Source organism: Haliotis rufescens, unplaced genomic scaffold (genome assembly GCF_023055435.1).
Source record: "Haliotis rufescens isolate VD_foot unplaced genomic scaffold, xgHalRufe1.0.p SCAF_1, whole genome shotgun sequence".
Taxonomy (NCBI): domain Eukaryota; kingdom Metazoa; phylum Mollusca; class Gastropoda; order Lepetellida; family Haliotidae; genus Haliotis; species Haliotis rufescens.
Genome location: NW_025963779.1, coordinates 58,288,329 through 58,305,472, shown reverse-complemented (window position 1 = coordinate 58,305,472; position 17,144 = coordinate 58,288,329). Strand labels below are relative to the sequence as shown.

Below are 17,144 nucleotides of genomic sequence, written 5' to 3'. Positions count from 1 at the left end.
ACTGGGACGGTTGGGTAGCCTATTGGTTAAAGCGTTGGCTCGTAACACCGAAGACCCAGGTTCGAATCCCCACATGGGTACAATGTGTGAAGCCCTTTTTCTGTTGTCCCCCACTGTGAAAGTGCTGGAATATTGCTAACAGTGGCGTAAAAGCATACTCACTCACTCAATGTTACAAGGAGTAAGTCAAACTGTTTTGTTTGATTGTTGTTTAATGCTGCACTCAGGATCTATTTGGACTCCTACAGCATTATGGTAAGACTGTCGCTGACAACATTCCGTCTCCACCTCAACAATTAAAATATCTCTCTCATAAGTTGAGTAGAATATTGGAAAATACCTTTTATATGGAATTCCCAGGCGTATGATGAATTGTAACTCAAATATATGCCATCAGGGACCGTTGTACAAAGTGATCTTAGCGCTAAGGTGGCATAGAAAATACAAATATGACAGTCATAGCGCTAAGGTTGTTTTGTACAATGGCACCAAGCAACTAAATGGAGTAGACAATGATTTCACCACTCACAGGTCTTCTGCCTTTCACCACAATGGCATAGCACATGGGACAATGTGCCCGCTAGTAATAACTAAGGTGAGGTGAAATTGAGTTTAACGTCGCATCCAAGATTATTGCGCTTATATAGCGACGTGCATGCATGTGTGTGTGTGTGTGTGGCTGCTTGTAATAGTCCGGACTGATACCGATTTATAGTACTAGCTCACTGAGATACCCCACTCAGACACAGTATACTGACTCCGAGCCGACCAGTCCTTGTTTTAGCCCTTTAATGTCAAGCGCCAGACAGGGTAACAACAAGTACCATCTTTTAACGTCTTTTGGTATGACGCGGACGGGGACCGAACCCCGGACCTTCCGCTTCCCGGGCGGATGCTCTACCACTAGACCATGGAGGTGGTCCAGTAATAACTAAGACCCAGGCTTGAATATCTCACTGATAGAACCCCAGACTTGGAGGCATGATAAGAGACTCTTTGCCTTTCACCAGTTTTAGATCGGGTGATATGCTTCTACAAAGTGTCTTTTCGCGAGCATCTGGTGTTATCACTATCTGATACGGAATCATGAATACATGCTCATGATATGGTCAGAACAACAATCAACTCTGTTTGGGCAAAGAATTCTTATGAATATGGAAAGTAGGGCTGGGATGGGTAGCTCGGGGTCGGGTGGGTGATGGTGATGGTGATGGAAGAAAGGGGATCAGGTGGCCACAATGGCTCAAGTGTGAAAATAAGAGCTAGACCACATTTGACATCTTTTGACATGACGTGGCCATGGGATTGAACCACCGACCTTCTGCTCTCCAGGCACATGCCCTTATGATCCAAGACACAATGGAGACGGTCACATATTTATGAATTAGTCTCCGAAATTCACCATTTGATACATTGACATAGGTGAGTGAGTGAGTGAGGGAAGGAGGGAGGGAATTTTAGCTTAGTACTGGAGGAAAACGAAATGATGCAAATATTAAAAATATAAAAATTGGGTTTTTTGTTTGTATGTTGTTTAACGCAGCACTCGGCAACATTACAACTTTTATGGCAAGCATGGGTTGCTGAATAGGACCTGGGTACCCACAGGACTACCCGGGCCCGTGGTTAGTCACATGCATGATATATTGTTTAGTTACCAAATTATCTAAAACTCCATGGTTACACTATAAGTGACTCCTGTTCACTGTTCACTGACTATGCATGCATTCCTTATGTGTTTAAATAAAGATAAAACATTAGTCAACTTCAGTGTATGCAAGACCAGATCGATTTATACATGAATCAACATACCTCTTGCCAGGGTACAGTCAAACTATTCCCTCTCGAGACCTACAGCGGGTGCCTGGGTAGGGTCAGGTAATAGCAAGGTGGGTACCCGGGTAGTAAATTGGGAATCGTCCAAGCTGTAATGAAAAGGATTTCGTTACTTTTTCTTACAGATCTGCTGATCCTCAAGAAATTAACATAGGGATAAAAACCCAAAAAAAATATTTCTCTATTCAGCTGAACGCAAACTTATATGTTGACAAAAAAGAATGGTCTATAATATGGTAAACTGCAAGAGTAATGAGACAACTTGAAAAATATAACTTGACATGACTCTTTGAAGAACAGAAAAAACAATCTCAAAAGGCTTTATTTGTTTCCCACCTACAAACAAGTATTTGACAGGAAAAAATCTGTAAAGAAATAAATAAAAGCAAGTCTGACATCAGCTTTAACCTACTCAAACAAAAAGTGCTTACTTCAAGACCTTCACGTCATCTTGACTCAGCTAGAACATCCATCTTAAACACTTAAAGGACAGACTATTTTATTTGATATTCTCGGAAATGGGGGTTGGGTGGAGGGGAAGAGAGGGAATGCTGTCATTTACCAAAATAAATTGTTCCAGAAAAACAAAATATATAACTTCTCATCAAGAATTTACAACAATAAAAATGTTTGATGGTGTTGTTAAAAAGAATTAAAATTGTTTGGTTTCAAACACTACAGCCCTACAACCCTACAGCCCTACAGCCCTACAGCTCTACAACCCTACAGCCCTACAACCCTACAGCCCTACAGCCCTACAACCCTACAGCCCTACAACCCTACAGACCTACAACCCTACAATCCTACAGCCCTACAATCCTACAGCCCTACAATCCTACAACCCTACAGCCCTACAGCCCTACAGCCCTACAACCCTACAGCCCTACAACCCTACAACCCTACAGCCCTACAACCCTACAACCCTACCACCCTACAGCCCTACAGCCCTACAACCCTACAGCCCTACAACCCTACAGCCCTACAACCCTACAATCCTACAGCCCTACAGCCCTACAACCCTACAACACTACAATCCTACAACCCTACAACACTACAGCCCTACAACCCTACAACACTACAACCCAGAGTAAAGCATGACAGTAAAGAATAAAAGTAAAGCATTACTGCAGTAAACAACTAATAAAAGGTTGATCCCCTACAATTAGCTATGGGAAATCCAGTGAGCATAACCAGATCAAGTGCCTATTGTACAAGTTATTGTTAAACGGCATGACAGGACAAAACTCAATTTAAGGACAGGAATCTCTATTGAATTAAATCACCCACAAATATGATTTAATAAATCATTTGTCAGACCAAATTCTATGAACACATTATAGAGACACTGTTCCTGGGAAAATGTACACACAAAATCTGACCTTCATACTCCGTGGAATAGTCAATTACGTTGTAACATTATAGAAGGCATTCAATTTGAAAGGTAGATTGACATGAATGAAAAATGAATGGGAGTTTGTGCTGCAATCTCATTGGTTGAAAACATTGTTAAATGATATTGGATTACAGAAATCTTTTGAATTTTTAACAGCGGATGAATACTTTTTGATGTCTTTTTATCTTTTTATTTTTTTCCGTCGCAAATAACACTATCAGTTCCAAATGAAATGTCCTGTCATCAAATACTCGATACCACATACAAATTTGGAGACATATAATGTTATCTCCTTAATGTAAGACAAGAATCTGAAACCCAATTCCCAAGGAAAAGCTTCAGGCCACGTGGCCGCTGAGAAAACTCACATAAGTTCTGGCTGCGTGCGCAGCCAGCCCGACCAGAAGTTAAACTTATGTTCCTACGCAACATATATCCTTTATCTTTTTATCTTTTTTTCCCCCCCCCGTCAGAAATAATGCTATCAGTTCCAAATTAAATGTCCTGTCATCGAATACTCATCACCACCTACAAATCTGAAGACATATAATGTTAATTGTCTCCTTAATGTAAGACAAGAATCTTTCAAAGATAAGTGAGAGTTTGAGTTTAATTCTGCTTTGAAAAAACACCATACAGTGCATGAGAGGTGAGGTGAGGTAAGATGGTGTTTAACGTTATGTTCAAGATTATTGCACTTATATAGCGACGTGCATGCATGTGTGTGTGTATGTCTGCTTGTACTGGTCTGGAATAATGCCAATCTTATACTGCTAGCCCATTGAGATACCATGTTGCAGTTTAACATGAATTCCCAACTCAGACACAGTATACTGACTCCGAGCCAACCAGTCTTTGTTTTAACCCCTTAATGTCAAGCGCCAGACAGGGTAACAACAAGTACCATGCTTTAACGTTATCCTGAAGCCGATCCGACCAGTCCATGTTTCATCCCTTACAGCATCTTTTAACATTTTATTGTAGGACATGTACAGGGATCGAACCCCGACCTTCCGCTCTCCAGGTGGATGCTCTCCCACTTGACCACAGAGGCGGTCCACAGCATGAGAGAGGAAAGCTCAAAACAATTAGTTTTTTACAACATGAAGAATGTCACATGGGCAACAGGTGGCATCTGACTTAAGGCCTGTTTAAAACATTATCAATGTCTACGGAACACGTTTTTTTATAAAAAGATAATATCTCTACAACATTTTGTAAGTTTTTTTATAATGACAGATTAAATGACGGGTGCAATCAGGAAATTTAATAGTATATTTTTAACACAAATTGCATGTAATATGCAGGTTTCCCACATCAGAGGAAACACTGGACAGAAGAGTGCAAATGACAGATACAATGCACAATTATTTCCTTAATATATGCTTCACTAGACTATGACCAGCAGTGCCATGATTGCATGCAAATTATGGTTTACAATAAATCTGGAAAATATATATCAGTGAATTCTATGACCGGTCCTGCCTTGATTACATGCCAATTAAATATATAAATAAAGCCTACAAAAATGTTTCACATTTAGTATTAAAGTATCAAGCAGTGAATTCTCTGATATACTTGCCATCACTACATGCTAATTGTTATATACCACCCAAAAGAACTTAAAGAACACCTGATTTTTTCATATGACAAAATCTAATTTGCCATGAGTGTTCTTTAACTTCTTTTGAGTAGTATACAATAAAGGCTGGACAAGTATGTATAACAGACTACTATTAAACTAATAAGTATTAAATTTTTGGACAAGTTATGTTATCATCTAATAAACTTACACAATAAAGCTCGGGAAAATTTGTTACAGAATACTGTTAAAATAATTGGTAGTGATTTTTTTAATTCTCTGACCAGTGGTGCCATCATTACATGATAGATATCTTTCCAATAACTCCTGTAAAAAATGTATTTTTAAAAGAGCCAACTACTATGAAATAATTAGCAGTGAATATTTGGAAATGTTTTTTCAGGCTCTGTAGCTCACCTTTACTAACTGTGAACCATCAATATTTCATAAACTGATTGATACAATTTCAAATGATTTGCTAATTTTTGATAAGGCAAACAGCCATTAATCAATTAATAACTTATCCATCATTACATCAAAGTGATATTAATATCATCTTGAAGTAATAGACTTCGAAGTAGTGGTCAAAGTTACTTTTTCAATAAAGTGGTTCTGGGTACTGTGTTTAAAATTAGATCAGGATTCCTGTGAGTGTTTCATGATAACAAGTGAGAACATATTTTTTAGCATCATTCAGTTGAGCTTCAGTCGGCTCCTTCATCAGTTGTGTTGAAAAAAACCAGTTCAGATCTGGAATAAACATAAAATGATAAATGCAATACAGAGTTACCCTGTTTGTTCAGATCCTGCCTATCTGGAACTTCTTAGTCTGTACTCTGCTAGTTCGGCCTGTTAGTTCGGCCTGTTAGTCGGGAAACTGTTAGTCTGCTGTCGGTTAGTCTGATGCATGTTAGTCGGGAGCCTGTTAGTCTGGAGCCTGTTAGTCTGGAGCCTGTAAGTCTGGAGCCTGTTAGTCTGGAGCCTGTAAGTCTGGAGCCTGTTAGTCTGGAGCCTGTTAGTCTGGAGCCTGTTAGTCTGGAGCCTGGAAGTCTGGTGCCTGTTAGTCTGGAGCCTGTTAGTCTGGAGCCTGTTAGTCTGGTGCCTGTAAGTCTGGTGCCTGTTTGTCTGGAGCGTGTTAGTCTGGTGCCTGTTTGTCTGGAGCCTGTTAGTCTGGTGCCTGTTTGTCTGGAGCGTGTTAGTCTGGTGCCTGGAAGTCTGGTGCCTGTTAGTCTGGTGCCTGTTAGTCTGGAGCCTGTAAGTCTGGTGCCTGTTTGTCTGGAGCGTGTTAGTCTGGTGCCTGGAAGTCTGGTGCCTGTTAGTCTGGAGCGTGTTAGTCTGGAGCCTGTTAGTCTGGAGCCTGTTAGTCTGGAGCCTGTTAGTCTGGTGCCTGTAAGTCTGGTGCCTGTTTGTCTGGAGCGTGTTAGTCTGGTGCCTGGAAGTCTGGTGCCTGTTAGTCTGGAGCCTGTTAGTCTGGTGCCTGTTTGTCTGTAGCGTGTTAGTCTGGTGCCTGGAAGTCTGGTGCCTGTTAGTCTGGAGCCTGTAAGTCTGGTGCCTGTTTGTCTGGAGCGTGTTAGTCTGGTGCCTGGAAGTCTGGTGCCTGTTAGTCTGGAGCCTGTTAGTCTGGAGCCTGTTAGTCTGGAGCCTGTTAGTCTGGAGCGTGTTAGTCTGGAGCGTGTTAGTCTGGTGCCTGTAAGTCTGGTGCCTGTTAGTCTGGAACCTGTTAGCCTGGAACCTGTTTGTATGACACTTGTTAGTCTGGAACTTGTTAGTATGGTGCTTGGCAGTCTGGAACCTGTTAGTCTGATGACTGTTAGTCTGGAGCCTGTGAGTTTGATGCCTGTTAGTCTGATGCTTGTTAGTCTGATGCTTGTTAGTCTGGTGCCTGTTAGTCTTGAACCTGTTAGTCTGACACATGTTTGTTTGGAACCTGTTAGTCTGGTGCCTGTTAGTATGGAACCTGTTAGCCTGGAACCCATTAGTCTGACACATGTTAGTCGGGAACCTGTTACTCTGGTGGCTGTTAGTCTTCAACCTGTTAGCCTGGAACCCATTAGTGAGTGAGTGAGTGAGTATGGTTTTACGCCGCTTTTAGCAATATTCCAGCAATATCACGGCGGGGGGACACCAGAAATGGGCTTCACACATTGTACCCATGTCGGAATCGAACCCGGGTCTTCGGCGTGACTGGAACCCATTAGTGTGACACATGTTAGTCTGGAACCTGTTAGCCTGGAACCCGTTAGTCTGACACACATTAGTCTGGTGCCTGTTAGCCTGGAACCTGTTACTCTGACACCTGTTAGTCTGGAACCTGTTAGTCCGGTGCCTGTTAGTATGGGGTCTGTTATTCTGGAACCTGTTAGCCTGGTGCCTGTTACTCTGACACCTGTTAGTCTGGAACCTGTTAGTCTGGTGCCTGTTAATCTGGAACATGTTAGCCTGGTACCTGTTAGTCTGACACATATTAGTCTGGAACCTGTTAGTCTGGTGCCTGTTAGCCTGGAACTTGTTAGTCTGGAACCTGTTAGTCCAGTGCCTGTTAGTATGGGGTCTGTTAGTCTGGAACCTGTCAGTATTGTGTCTGTTAGTCTGGAACCGGTTAGTCTGACACCTGTTAGTCTGATGCCTGTTAGTCTGGAACCTGTTAGTCTGACACATGTTAGTCTAGTCCATATTAGTCCCGAAACAGCTTTCCAAACAATAACTGTCAGTAAGATCAATATAGAATCAAATATACATCACATGGCATACAATTAGGAACAGATGAAGTCTCAGCGCTGGCCCCGTTATTACTGACCAATATGGTTTATTATTAAACTTGATATATATCTGCATATGACTTGTCTACAGTCTGAATATAACTGATATATCCATCCAAAGTTATTGAAGATATATTCAGGACACCAAACTCTGTATGTATGTATTTTATTCACTGTCATGTGACTTTTGGCCTGGATGATATTGACATATTTGGATGTTAAATAAACTTGATCTGTTTACATACAACTTGTCTTCAAAATTGCATTGGGTTGAATTCCTTCAATATTTATAATATTTGTCATTTATAATCTCATAATGTGACCATTAATCTAATTAATATTGACCAGTTTGGCTGATTATTAAGCTCCATCAATGCTAACTAATAACTCATATACTATTTGGTTCAAATCCATCAATATTTGTTCAAGTTAATTTCATCCTCAAGAAACATTTTTTTAGCAATGTAGGCATAAGCCAAGAAAATAATCTTTGACCTAAAACTAACCAATTTACTGGCTGTTCAAGGACTGTTCAAAACACTTACACTCAATGCCATCAATATTTCCAACAAGACCTTGAGTTGATTCAGTCAGTTATCACATGACATTTGACCTCATAAATAATGACTGATTTGGATGATTATTAAACCTGATCTGTTTTCATATCATCTATGTACAAATTGAACATGGTTCAAATCTATCAGTAATTACTCAAATAATCCTCCAGATGGTCCCCGAGCTGCCACTGTGTCACCCTTGACTTCACAAATCATGATTGATTTGAATGGTTTTCGAACTTGACCTGTTTTAGGTAGAGGGCTATCTAAATACAACATCTGACCCAAATCAATCAATATTTGTCAAAATTACCCCCCAAAACAAACCCCAGCTTAGCCATCACGTGACCTCTACTTCCTGCTAAATAACTAATTTGGCTGGCTCAATGAAACTGACCTATCTTTCATGGGGGATAATCTAGAAACCAAATTTGGGAAATACATCCACAATTGTTTGAGATCATCCTTTTTCTGCAAACGAAAACATGAAAGTGTTCTGCAATGGAATGAAATCAATCTAAAATACAGTACACATATTATGTTTCTCAATGTAATATTTAATTGAAAATCTACAACAATAATTGAAAATGCTAATGCTGATATATCATCAGGCCTACTGAATATACACACCAAACTTCATACACATATAAACATTTGACAATTGTCTAAACTAGAGTTTGGGCAGCCATTTTGAAATCGAGAAGAGGAATCATCCATGTAACAAATCAGGTCCCGAAGCCTTGAAACTTTAGTGGATATATCACTGACATGATTGAACTACCAGGTAAGTGCAAGGTAGTACACAATCACAGGACAAAAAGAGTTCAAGAACCAAAATATGTTCCGATACTGAACACAGTGGCTATATAATACACATAATATTTGAGACACAGAAAACATTTCATATCAGTGTCATGCATGGATAGCACAGGAAATCAGATTTGGAATCTGTGAAATTTTTTTCTAGAGACCATTTGTGCGATCATACATGCCAAATTTCAGTCTCAATCTCAGACAAGACTAAAAATAAAGAAATCTGGAGAGGAAAGACATATTATTATAGGTAAAATGGAAAGAATTATCATTAAACCGCTCACATGTTATCAGAAATGAGCGGGCCACTGTACCTTGATAATGCCCTCATATTACTTGACGAATGGCCATTATCACACCCGTTGTCAGGATGACGTCATGAGTATAGGGATAGGTGACGTCATGTTCAATAGCGATGTCATCTGATTTGCTCTATGACATTTCCATATTTGGGTCAGTGACATTTGTGTTGATGCAGTAAATGTTTCAAAACCGATATTGTTGTTTTTATTTGAAAACAAATTCTATCACTTTTAGCTACAATAACAGAATCGCTATTTTTCAGGCCATTATCATTTGCAGAAGCCCTTGGTCTTTTCAACTGGACTCCTCTGTCAGGCAGTTAATGTAAGACCTGGGGCTTCTGCAAATGACAATGCCCTGAAAAATAGCGTTACCCTTATAGAATTGCTGGGAAGGTTAACAACTGGATTTGGGTACAGTGCAGGCTTGTAATCTTGATGAATCAGGGATTCTTCAAATTCTTCACTTAAAAGGGAAACAATAAAAGAGTTGTTTTCCATTAAAGTGGCATATCAGATATACATTGCCAATAACAAAAATCTCATCCACACAAATTTAATATGGCATAGTAATGGAGACAAAATACCTTAGGGGTTCTATATAATCATACCAATCATTTTATCCTCAGCCACAATAATTTTGAATTGACTTTACTCTGATGTCTGATTGTTATTACATACATTGGTCTTTGTCAGTACAGCATAGTATTGTGGCGTATTTGGTAAGTGCTTCTCTGTAGCAATATGAATCATCTTGCAGTACAATCATGTCAGAAGACTAGCAGCAACATCTGGATGGCTTATACATATTTTCTGTGCCATACTTCTTGGGTAAAATTACCTATCACAGTGACAATTAAGGAAGGATATTTGAAATGAGATAGGAAAATGTAAGATGGCATAGTCTTATTTTTGCTGAGATTATAATTTTAAACACATGACATACATAAAATGGACAACATATTGGATCAGAGAACATGCTTCCAATCTGTATTGAGCCATGCGTTGTGTGTTGTTTAATGCGGCAGTAAGCAATATTCCAACTGGATCAATGTGGCCTGTACTATATAGAGTCTGGACTAAATCTGGACCAGCAATTAAAAACATAATCATGAGAAATGAGTTTGTGACATTGCTGATATCATTTTCAAAAGTAATACATTGTTGCTCAAGCTATCAACCACTAGTTTGCCTGGCCTTGTTTTAATTATTTACGGGCATGCCAGAAACCTATGAATGTGGGTTCGAATCCCGGTTTGCCCCGATTATGTTTCTTGATTTGTCAGCACCATACCCATGCTTGTGGGTTTCACCGAAGTGGTAAACGTCCGAGACCTGCATCACTTCGGGCTATCCTCCCACATTAAGCTGACATGCTGTGATATAACTGGAATAATGTTAAAAGTGGCGTTAAACACAACTCACCCACTTTAATTATTTACAGGCCGTAATGAAAAAGCTGCAATATAACAACATTCACTTACTTTACTTGAATAGGGAGTGAGTGAGTGAGTGAGTGAGTGAGTGAGTGAGTGAGTGAGTGAGTGAGTGAGTGAGTGAGTGAGTGAGTGAGTGAGTGAGTGAGTGAGTGAGTTTGATTTTACGCCTCATTTAGCAATATTCCAGCAATATCATGGCAGGGGACACCAGAAATGAGCTTCACACATTGTACCCATTTCGGAAATCAAACCTGGTTTTCAGCGTGACATGGGAACGCTTTAACCACTAGGCTACCTGACCGCCCTGAATATGAGTGAACATGTTTTGTTTAGTTCGTGCAGTTGGTTTTGAATTCATGACAAGATAGTATGCGTGGTCAACTTCTATATTACAAGTTGAAGTTGTGATTAGTAACATGTCTCACTTCTAAATGCCATCCAAAGATCGTGTTTGAAATATTAACAAAGCCAGTCTCTCTTGTTGATGACATTTAATCCAACAGTTGTAAAAGGAACCAAGTTTGAGAGAACTGAGGATGACTTTGGTATTGATTATGTTTCTGTCCATTATTACATGTGATAGCGAAATGATTTTTAATCTCACAACGAAACTGATGCTAGATACATGGAAGCCTATAGGCCTGGGGATCCCCATAGTATATCACAACACACTTGGCCATCTCTGAAAACATTCGATCCATAAGAGTTAGTGAGAGGGACACTGTTTTGAACAGTATTTTAGTATCAGTTCATGTGGGAGTTTTGTTTGTTTGTTTGTTTGTTGTTCAACGCTGTTCTCAGCAATATTCAAGCTATATGATGGTGGTCTGTAAATAATCAAGTCTGGACCAGACAATCCAGTGATTGACATCATGAGCATTGATCTATGCAATTGGGATACCATGTCATGCATCCACCAAGTCAGCGAGCCTGACCACCCGATCCCGTTATTCGCCTCTTATGACAAGCATAGTCGCCTTTTACAGCAAGCTTGGGATACTGAGGACCTATTCTAACCCGGATCTTCACGGGTCGAGAGGCCTGAAGTGAATTAAATGCAAAAAATGTGAGTGGTCTTTGCTAGCATTAATTTACTTAATGACTTAATGACAATCAGCAATAAGACGGCCTCACTGCACACTTTGGATAGCGGAAATACCAATTTGAATATAAACATGAACACAGTTTATTGAGCAGCAGTTGTAACAAGTATATATATAACAATGTCATTCAAAGACTAGGAATTACACAATGGGCATTCGGTTAGTTATCACTGCTTGGGTCAAGAGTTCTACCCACTCGTGTCACGCTTGTTGACACCTTCTCCGCATACCAATCAGTGATCTGCTGTTGGCTCAATTATATTATTGCCTTTGAACTTCCTTAATGCCAGTCAACAGAGTAAACATATAAACTGTGTGTTATTTTTTGGAAAAGACTGTTTATTGTTTTTACGGAAGTGCTCTACTCAGCGTTAATAAGCGGCACTTTTGGCTGTGTGATTGGATTGAGGCTAGGATATGTATGTATCATTCCACTGGCGATGGGGTGAGGGGAGTCGCATTGATATTGAGTCGCATTTTGGGCTAGGGGTCAGCAGTTGTATTAACTTGCAGACGCATTAATTTCCAGATTTACAGTATTTAAACAAGGTGAATCTGGGATTCGAACCCACACACTATACAAACTGGCAAGCCTAAGGGAAGCAACTCTTCAGAGCAAACTGCAGTCCCTCAACCAAGAGACATGCAACTGGGTTACAGTGGAACGGATGCCATTTACATGGCAAGTCTGTGATGCTGGGTCTCACAGTACACAACTACAGAATTCAGTTGTCACTGAAAACATCCGAAACATCTGCCACATTTTTGCTTCAACAAACACAACCATTTTGCACAAATGACAAAACCGTTTTTTCCATGTTTCATCATGTAAATGAAGAAATATATTAAATGAGATATCTGTGTACATAGTGCCTATAAGTAATTGTTGTGTTTTCTTATTAAGGTAATTTAGAAAAATAATCGGAGAAAAGGTTATTTCGTATGTATGTCCTTTGATGCTTGGGAGTGCTGGAACCTGAGTGTTTTTCTTGGACTTCACACAACCTGACTCAGACAAAATAGCTTAACACACAAACATACTCTGGAAATAACTTCACTGTGCTGAACTAAATGAAGGTTTAGATTTGTTAATGTTTGGAATACAATCAATACTTTCTTGTGAGCGAGAAATTTGTCTTTAAAAAATTGTACTCAATGACAGTTCTATCAGCTTAACGTTGGTTGAAAACCCAATGTGATGCAGGTCATAGACGTTCACCACGAACATGGGTATGGAGCTAACAACCAAGAGATCCTAATCAGGGTGATTCTGGGACTCAAACCACCATCATAGGATCCTTGCATTCCTAAGGGACACAATCCTGCACAGTGAGTTTTGGGTCCTAAAGATCTTTGTCTAAAATCAAGCAAATGACAATTTTATCTAACCAATCTTTAGACAGATAATATAAAATTTAATCTATTTTAATATCACTCATGTTATTACACCTTACTTGGTTTGATAATGCAAACATGTCAGCTAAAATTGATTTCTCGTATCCTTAGACCACTTTGTTTAGTACATAAAAATGATCAAAATTTAATCAATAGTTATGCACATTAAACAATAATCATTATACCGTATTTGACGTAATAAGCGCCCAGGGTGCTCTCAAAATTAGAAATAGGGGGCTCTTATTAAAATATAATTTTGGTGAAAGTGTTGAGAGATCGTAAATTTTGTGGTTTATGCTGACAGCCTGAAATGATACAAAAGAAAAGTCTGTGCCTATTATACACGACAGATATATTTTTCCAGAATTTAATTGCCTGTAATTAAGGGTGCATATAACACATGAGTGCGTATTATACAAGAATAAATAAGTCCTGTGTACATTGATCAGTCGGAAGGGTGCTAATTTGGATTGTTCACTAGCCAATATATTAGCAAATATTGCCGTGGGCGCTTATTAGAGTGGGGCACTTATTACGTCGAATACGGTATACATGTATATGTATACCAAACTCACTCACTTCACACATATGGAGTGCCTTGTCCACAATATCCTTAATTTCAAATCCAATGGAAAACCATCTTGATCTTAAGGGGTATTTATCATTGTCACATGGGCCCTAACATACTAATATGCATCCTCCCATGGGCCCTAAAATTATAATTGTAGGGATCATAGGAGAACTAGAAATGTTCCATGATGAGTGAGTGAGTATGTTTTTACACCACTTTTAGCACTATTCCAGCAATATCATGGCAGGGGACACCAGAAATGAGCTTCACACATTGTACCCAAGTATTGAATCAATACCCGGTTCTTCGGCGTGATGAGCAAATGCTTTAACCACTAGGCTACCCCATCGCCCCTCTTACTGGTTAAAACAATCAAAGGAATTAAATGAATTCATACAACATCACTATTTACATTCGACTTGAATTATCTAGATGGGCTGTGTCAAAGACTTGGGGAACAGGTGGGAGCAAGGGCTTTGGGTAAGGGCAGAGGCAAGACCATGGGGCAAGGGCTGGGACAAGGGCTTGGACAATGTCTGAAGCAAAGGCCTGGGACAAGGGCTGGGGACAAAGGCTGGAGACAAGGGCTGGGGCAAGGGCAAGGGCTAGGGCTAGTGCAAGGGCTGGGAACAAGGGATATGGGCAAGGGCTGGAGACAAGGGCTGGGGACAAGGGCGGGATACAAATGCTGGAGTCAAGGTTTTGGACAAGGGCTGGGACAAGGGCCGGGACAAAGGCTGGGGACAAGGCCTGGGACAAGGGCTGGGGCAAGGGCTAGGGCTAGTGCAAGGGCTGGGAACAAGGGATATGGGCAAGGGCTGGAGACAAGGGCTGGGGACAAGGCCTGGATACAAATGCTGGAGTCAAGGTTTTGGACAAGGGCTGGGACAAGGGCCGGGACAAAGGCTGGGGACAAGGCCTGGGACAAGGGCTAGGACTAGGGCTAGTGCAAGGGCTCTGGGGATGGGCTGGAGACAATGGCTGGGGACAAGGCCTGGGACAAGGGCCAGGGCTAGGGCTAGGGCTAGTGCAAGGGCTGGGGACAAGGGCTATGGTGAAGGGCTGGGGACAAGGCTGGGTGCCAAGGCTGGATGCCAGGACTGGGTGCAAGGGCTGGATGCCAGGGCTGGATGCAAGGGCTGGATGCAAGAGCTGGGCGCAAGGGCTGGATGCCAGGGGTGGGTGCAAGGGCTGGATGCCAGGTCTGGGGGCAAGGGCTGTATGCCAGGGCTGGATGCCAGGGCTTGATGCCAGGGCTGGGTGCCAGGTCTGGATGCCAGGACTGGATGCCAGGGCTGGGTGCCAGGTCTGGAGGCAAGAGCTGGATGCCAGGACTGGATGCCAGGACTGGATGCCAGGGCTGGGTGCCAGGTCTGGAGGCAAGGGCTGTATGCCAGGGCTGGATGCCAGGGGGTGGGTGCAAGGGCTGGATGCCAGGTCTGGGGGCAAGGGCTGTATGCCAGGGCTGGATGCCAGGGCTGGATGCCAGGGCTGGGTGCCAGGTCTGGATGCCAGGACTGGATGCCAGGGCTGGGTGCCAGGTCTGGAGGCAAGAGCTGGATGCCAGGACTGGATGCCAGGACTGGATGCCAGGGCTGGGTGCCAGGTCTGGAGGCAAGGGCTGGGTGCAAGGGCTGGATGCCAGGGGGTGGGTGCAAGGGCTGGATGCCAGGTCTGGGGGCAAGGGCTGTATGCCAGGGCTGGGTGCCAGGTCTGGATGCCAGGACTGGATGCCAGGGCTGGGTGCCAGGTCTGGAGGCAAGAGCTGGATGCCAGGACTGGATGCCAGGGCTGGGTGCCAGGTCTGGAGGCAAGAGCTGGATGCCAGGACTGGATGCCAGGGCTGGGTGCCAGGTCTGGAGGCAAGAGCTGGATGCCAGGACTGGATGCCAGGGCTGGGTGCCAGGTCTGGAGGCAAGAGCTGGATGCCAGGACTGGATGCCAGGGCTGGATGCCAGGGCTGGGTGCAAGGGCTGGTGCAAGGGCTGGGTGCAAGGGCTGGATGCCAGGGCTGGGTGCAAGGGCTGGGTGCAAGGGCTGGGTGCAAGGGCTGTATGCCAGGGCTGGGTGCAAGGGCTGGTGCAAGGGCTGGGTGCAAGGGCTGGATGCAAGGGCTGGGTGCAAGGGCTGGATGCCAGGGCTGGGTGCAAGGGCTGGGTGCAAGGGCTGGATGCAAGGGCTGGATGCCAGGGCTGGATGCCAGGGCTGGATGCCAGGTCTGGGGGCAAGGGCTCGATGCCAGGGCTCGATGCCAGGTCTGGGGGCAAGGGCTGGATGCCAGGGCTGGGTGCAAGGGCTGGGGCAAGGGCTGGGACAAGGGCTGGGACAAGGGTGTCCCAGTAGTCTAAAGTTCCACAACTTAATGTGCAGAGTTGTCCATCAGTTCAAATCCCAGAAAAAATATCTGTCTTTCTTCCCACATTTAACATAAAGAGAAGGATATGAAAGAAGGATATTTCAAGATCCATTTCTATATCCAAATCTGTCCCCAAATTTTTGGGCAAAAATGGAATCATACTTAGTTGTGTTGTGCAGCTCTGTTCATGTTTCTACCATTCTAGTCTTTTCTAGAAAGAGAGATTGAATTGGGTTAAATGCCACTCTGAAAAATATTTCCGTTGTGTCACAGCATCTCAGCTAAATTGGGAAGAAAAGTCTGTAGCGATGCAGGTTATATTTCTTGGATGAAATCAAGCTATAATTTTAATGACAAACCAACACACACAAAGCTAGTTTGCTAAGAGAGGGTGTTGAATTACTTTATCACCAATAAATTCTAAATCAGCCTCAGGTTTACAAAATATTCAGTTACATAATATTGCATACATTATATGATATCTACATTATTCCAATTTCACCTGATCTATACAGTATTAATATTGATAGCCTCATGCATAGAGAATGTGAGTACGGTGACAGAGAATGAAGAGCAAGTTGTCGGAACCTGCCTCCATTCACTATAGATTGTGTACCGCCCAGCTGCTGCGAGTATAACCTATCGATGCTCTTAAAGAAGCAAAAACACACCACGAGAAAGCAATAGGAGACACTGCGGAAATGAACCAGAAGGAAAATAAAATGATTCTTTGTTTTGGCCACAGATACTGATTGTGAGAAATGAAAGGTTATGAGGAACTCTCCAGTACTCCTCAGTAGGTCCGGAGCAGGGTTGAATGATTGGAAGCCAGCTGTGAGCTACTCGGATGTGAAGAGGGCACAGCGTAATACCGGCTCCTCGTGAATATAGTGTCGATGCTAGCATGGCAAGAAGTGGCTGTGGCCGAGGAGGTTCTGATCCCAGCAATCAGCTTAACCCTAAGTAAGCTGGTAATCCGTGGGAGTGTGGCAGGCGGAGCATTAACACTACCACCTAAGCCACAAGTTAGCCAATCGA

General features: G+C 42.4%; 2 protein-coding genes across 2 annotated transcripts; both read left to right on the top strand.

The window, feature by feature from the left end:
* The first annotated feature begins 1,238 nt into the window (after window positions 1-1,238).
* LOC125371964 (cornifin-A-like) lies at window positions 1,239-2,947 on the top strand. The gene is made up of 2 exons (XM_048380724.1): window positions 1,239-1,247; window positions 2,534-2,947. Exons 1-2 carry the CDS (start codon window positions 1,239-1,241, stop codon window positions 2,945-2,947), a joined length of 423 nt encoding a protein of 140 aa, XP_048236681.1.
* Window positions 2,948-14,997: 12,050 nt separating this feature from the next.
* Window positions 14,998-16,098, top strand: LOC124131477 (50 kDa spicule matrix protein-like). The gene has a single exon (XM_046494762.2). It carries the CDS (start codon window positions 14,998-15,000, stop codon window positions 16,096-16,098), a length of 1,101 nt encoding a protein of 366 aa, XP_046350718.2.
* The last annotated feature ends 1,046 nt before the right edge of the window (window positions 16,099-17,144 follow it).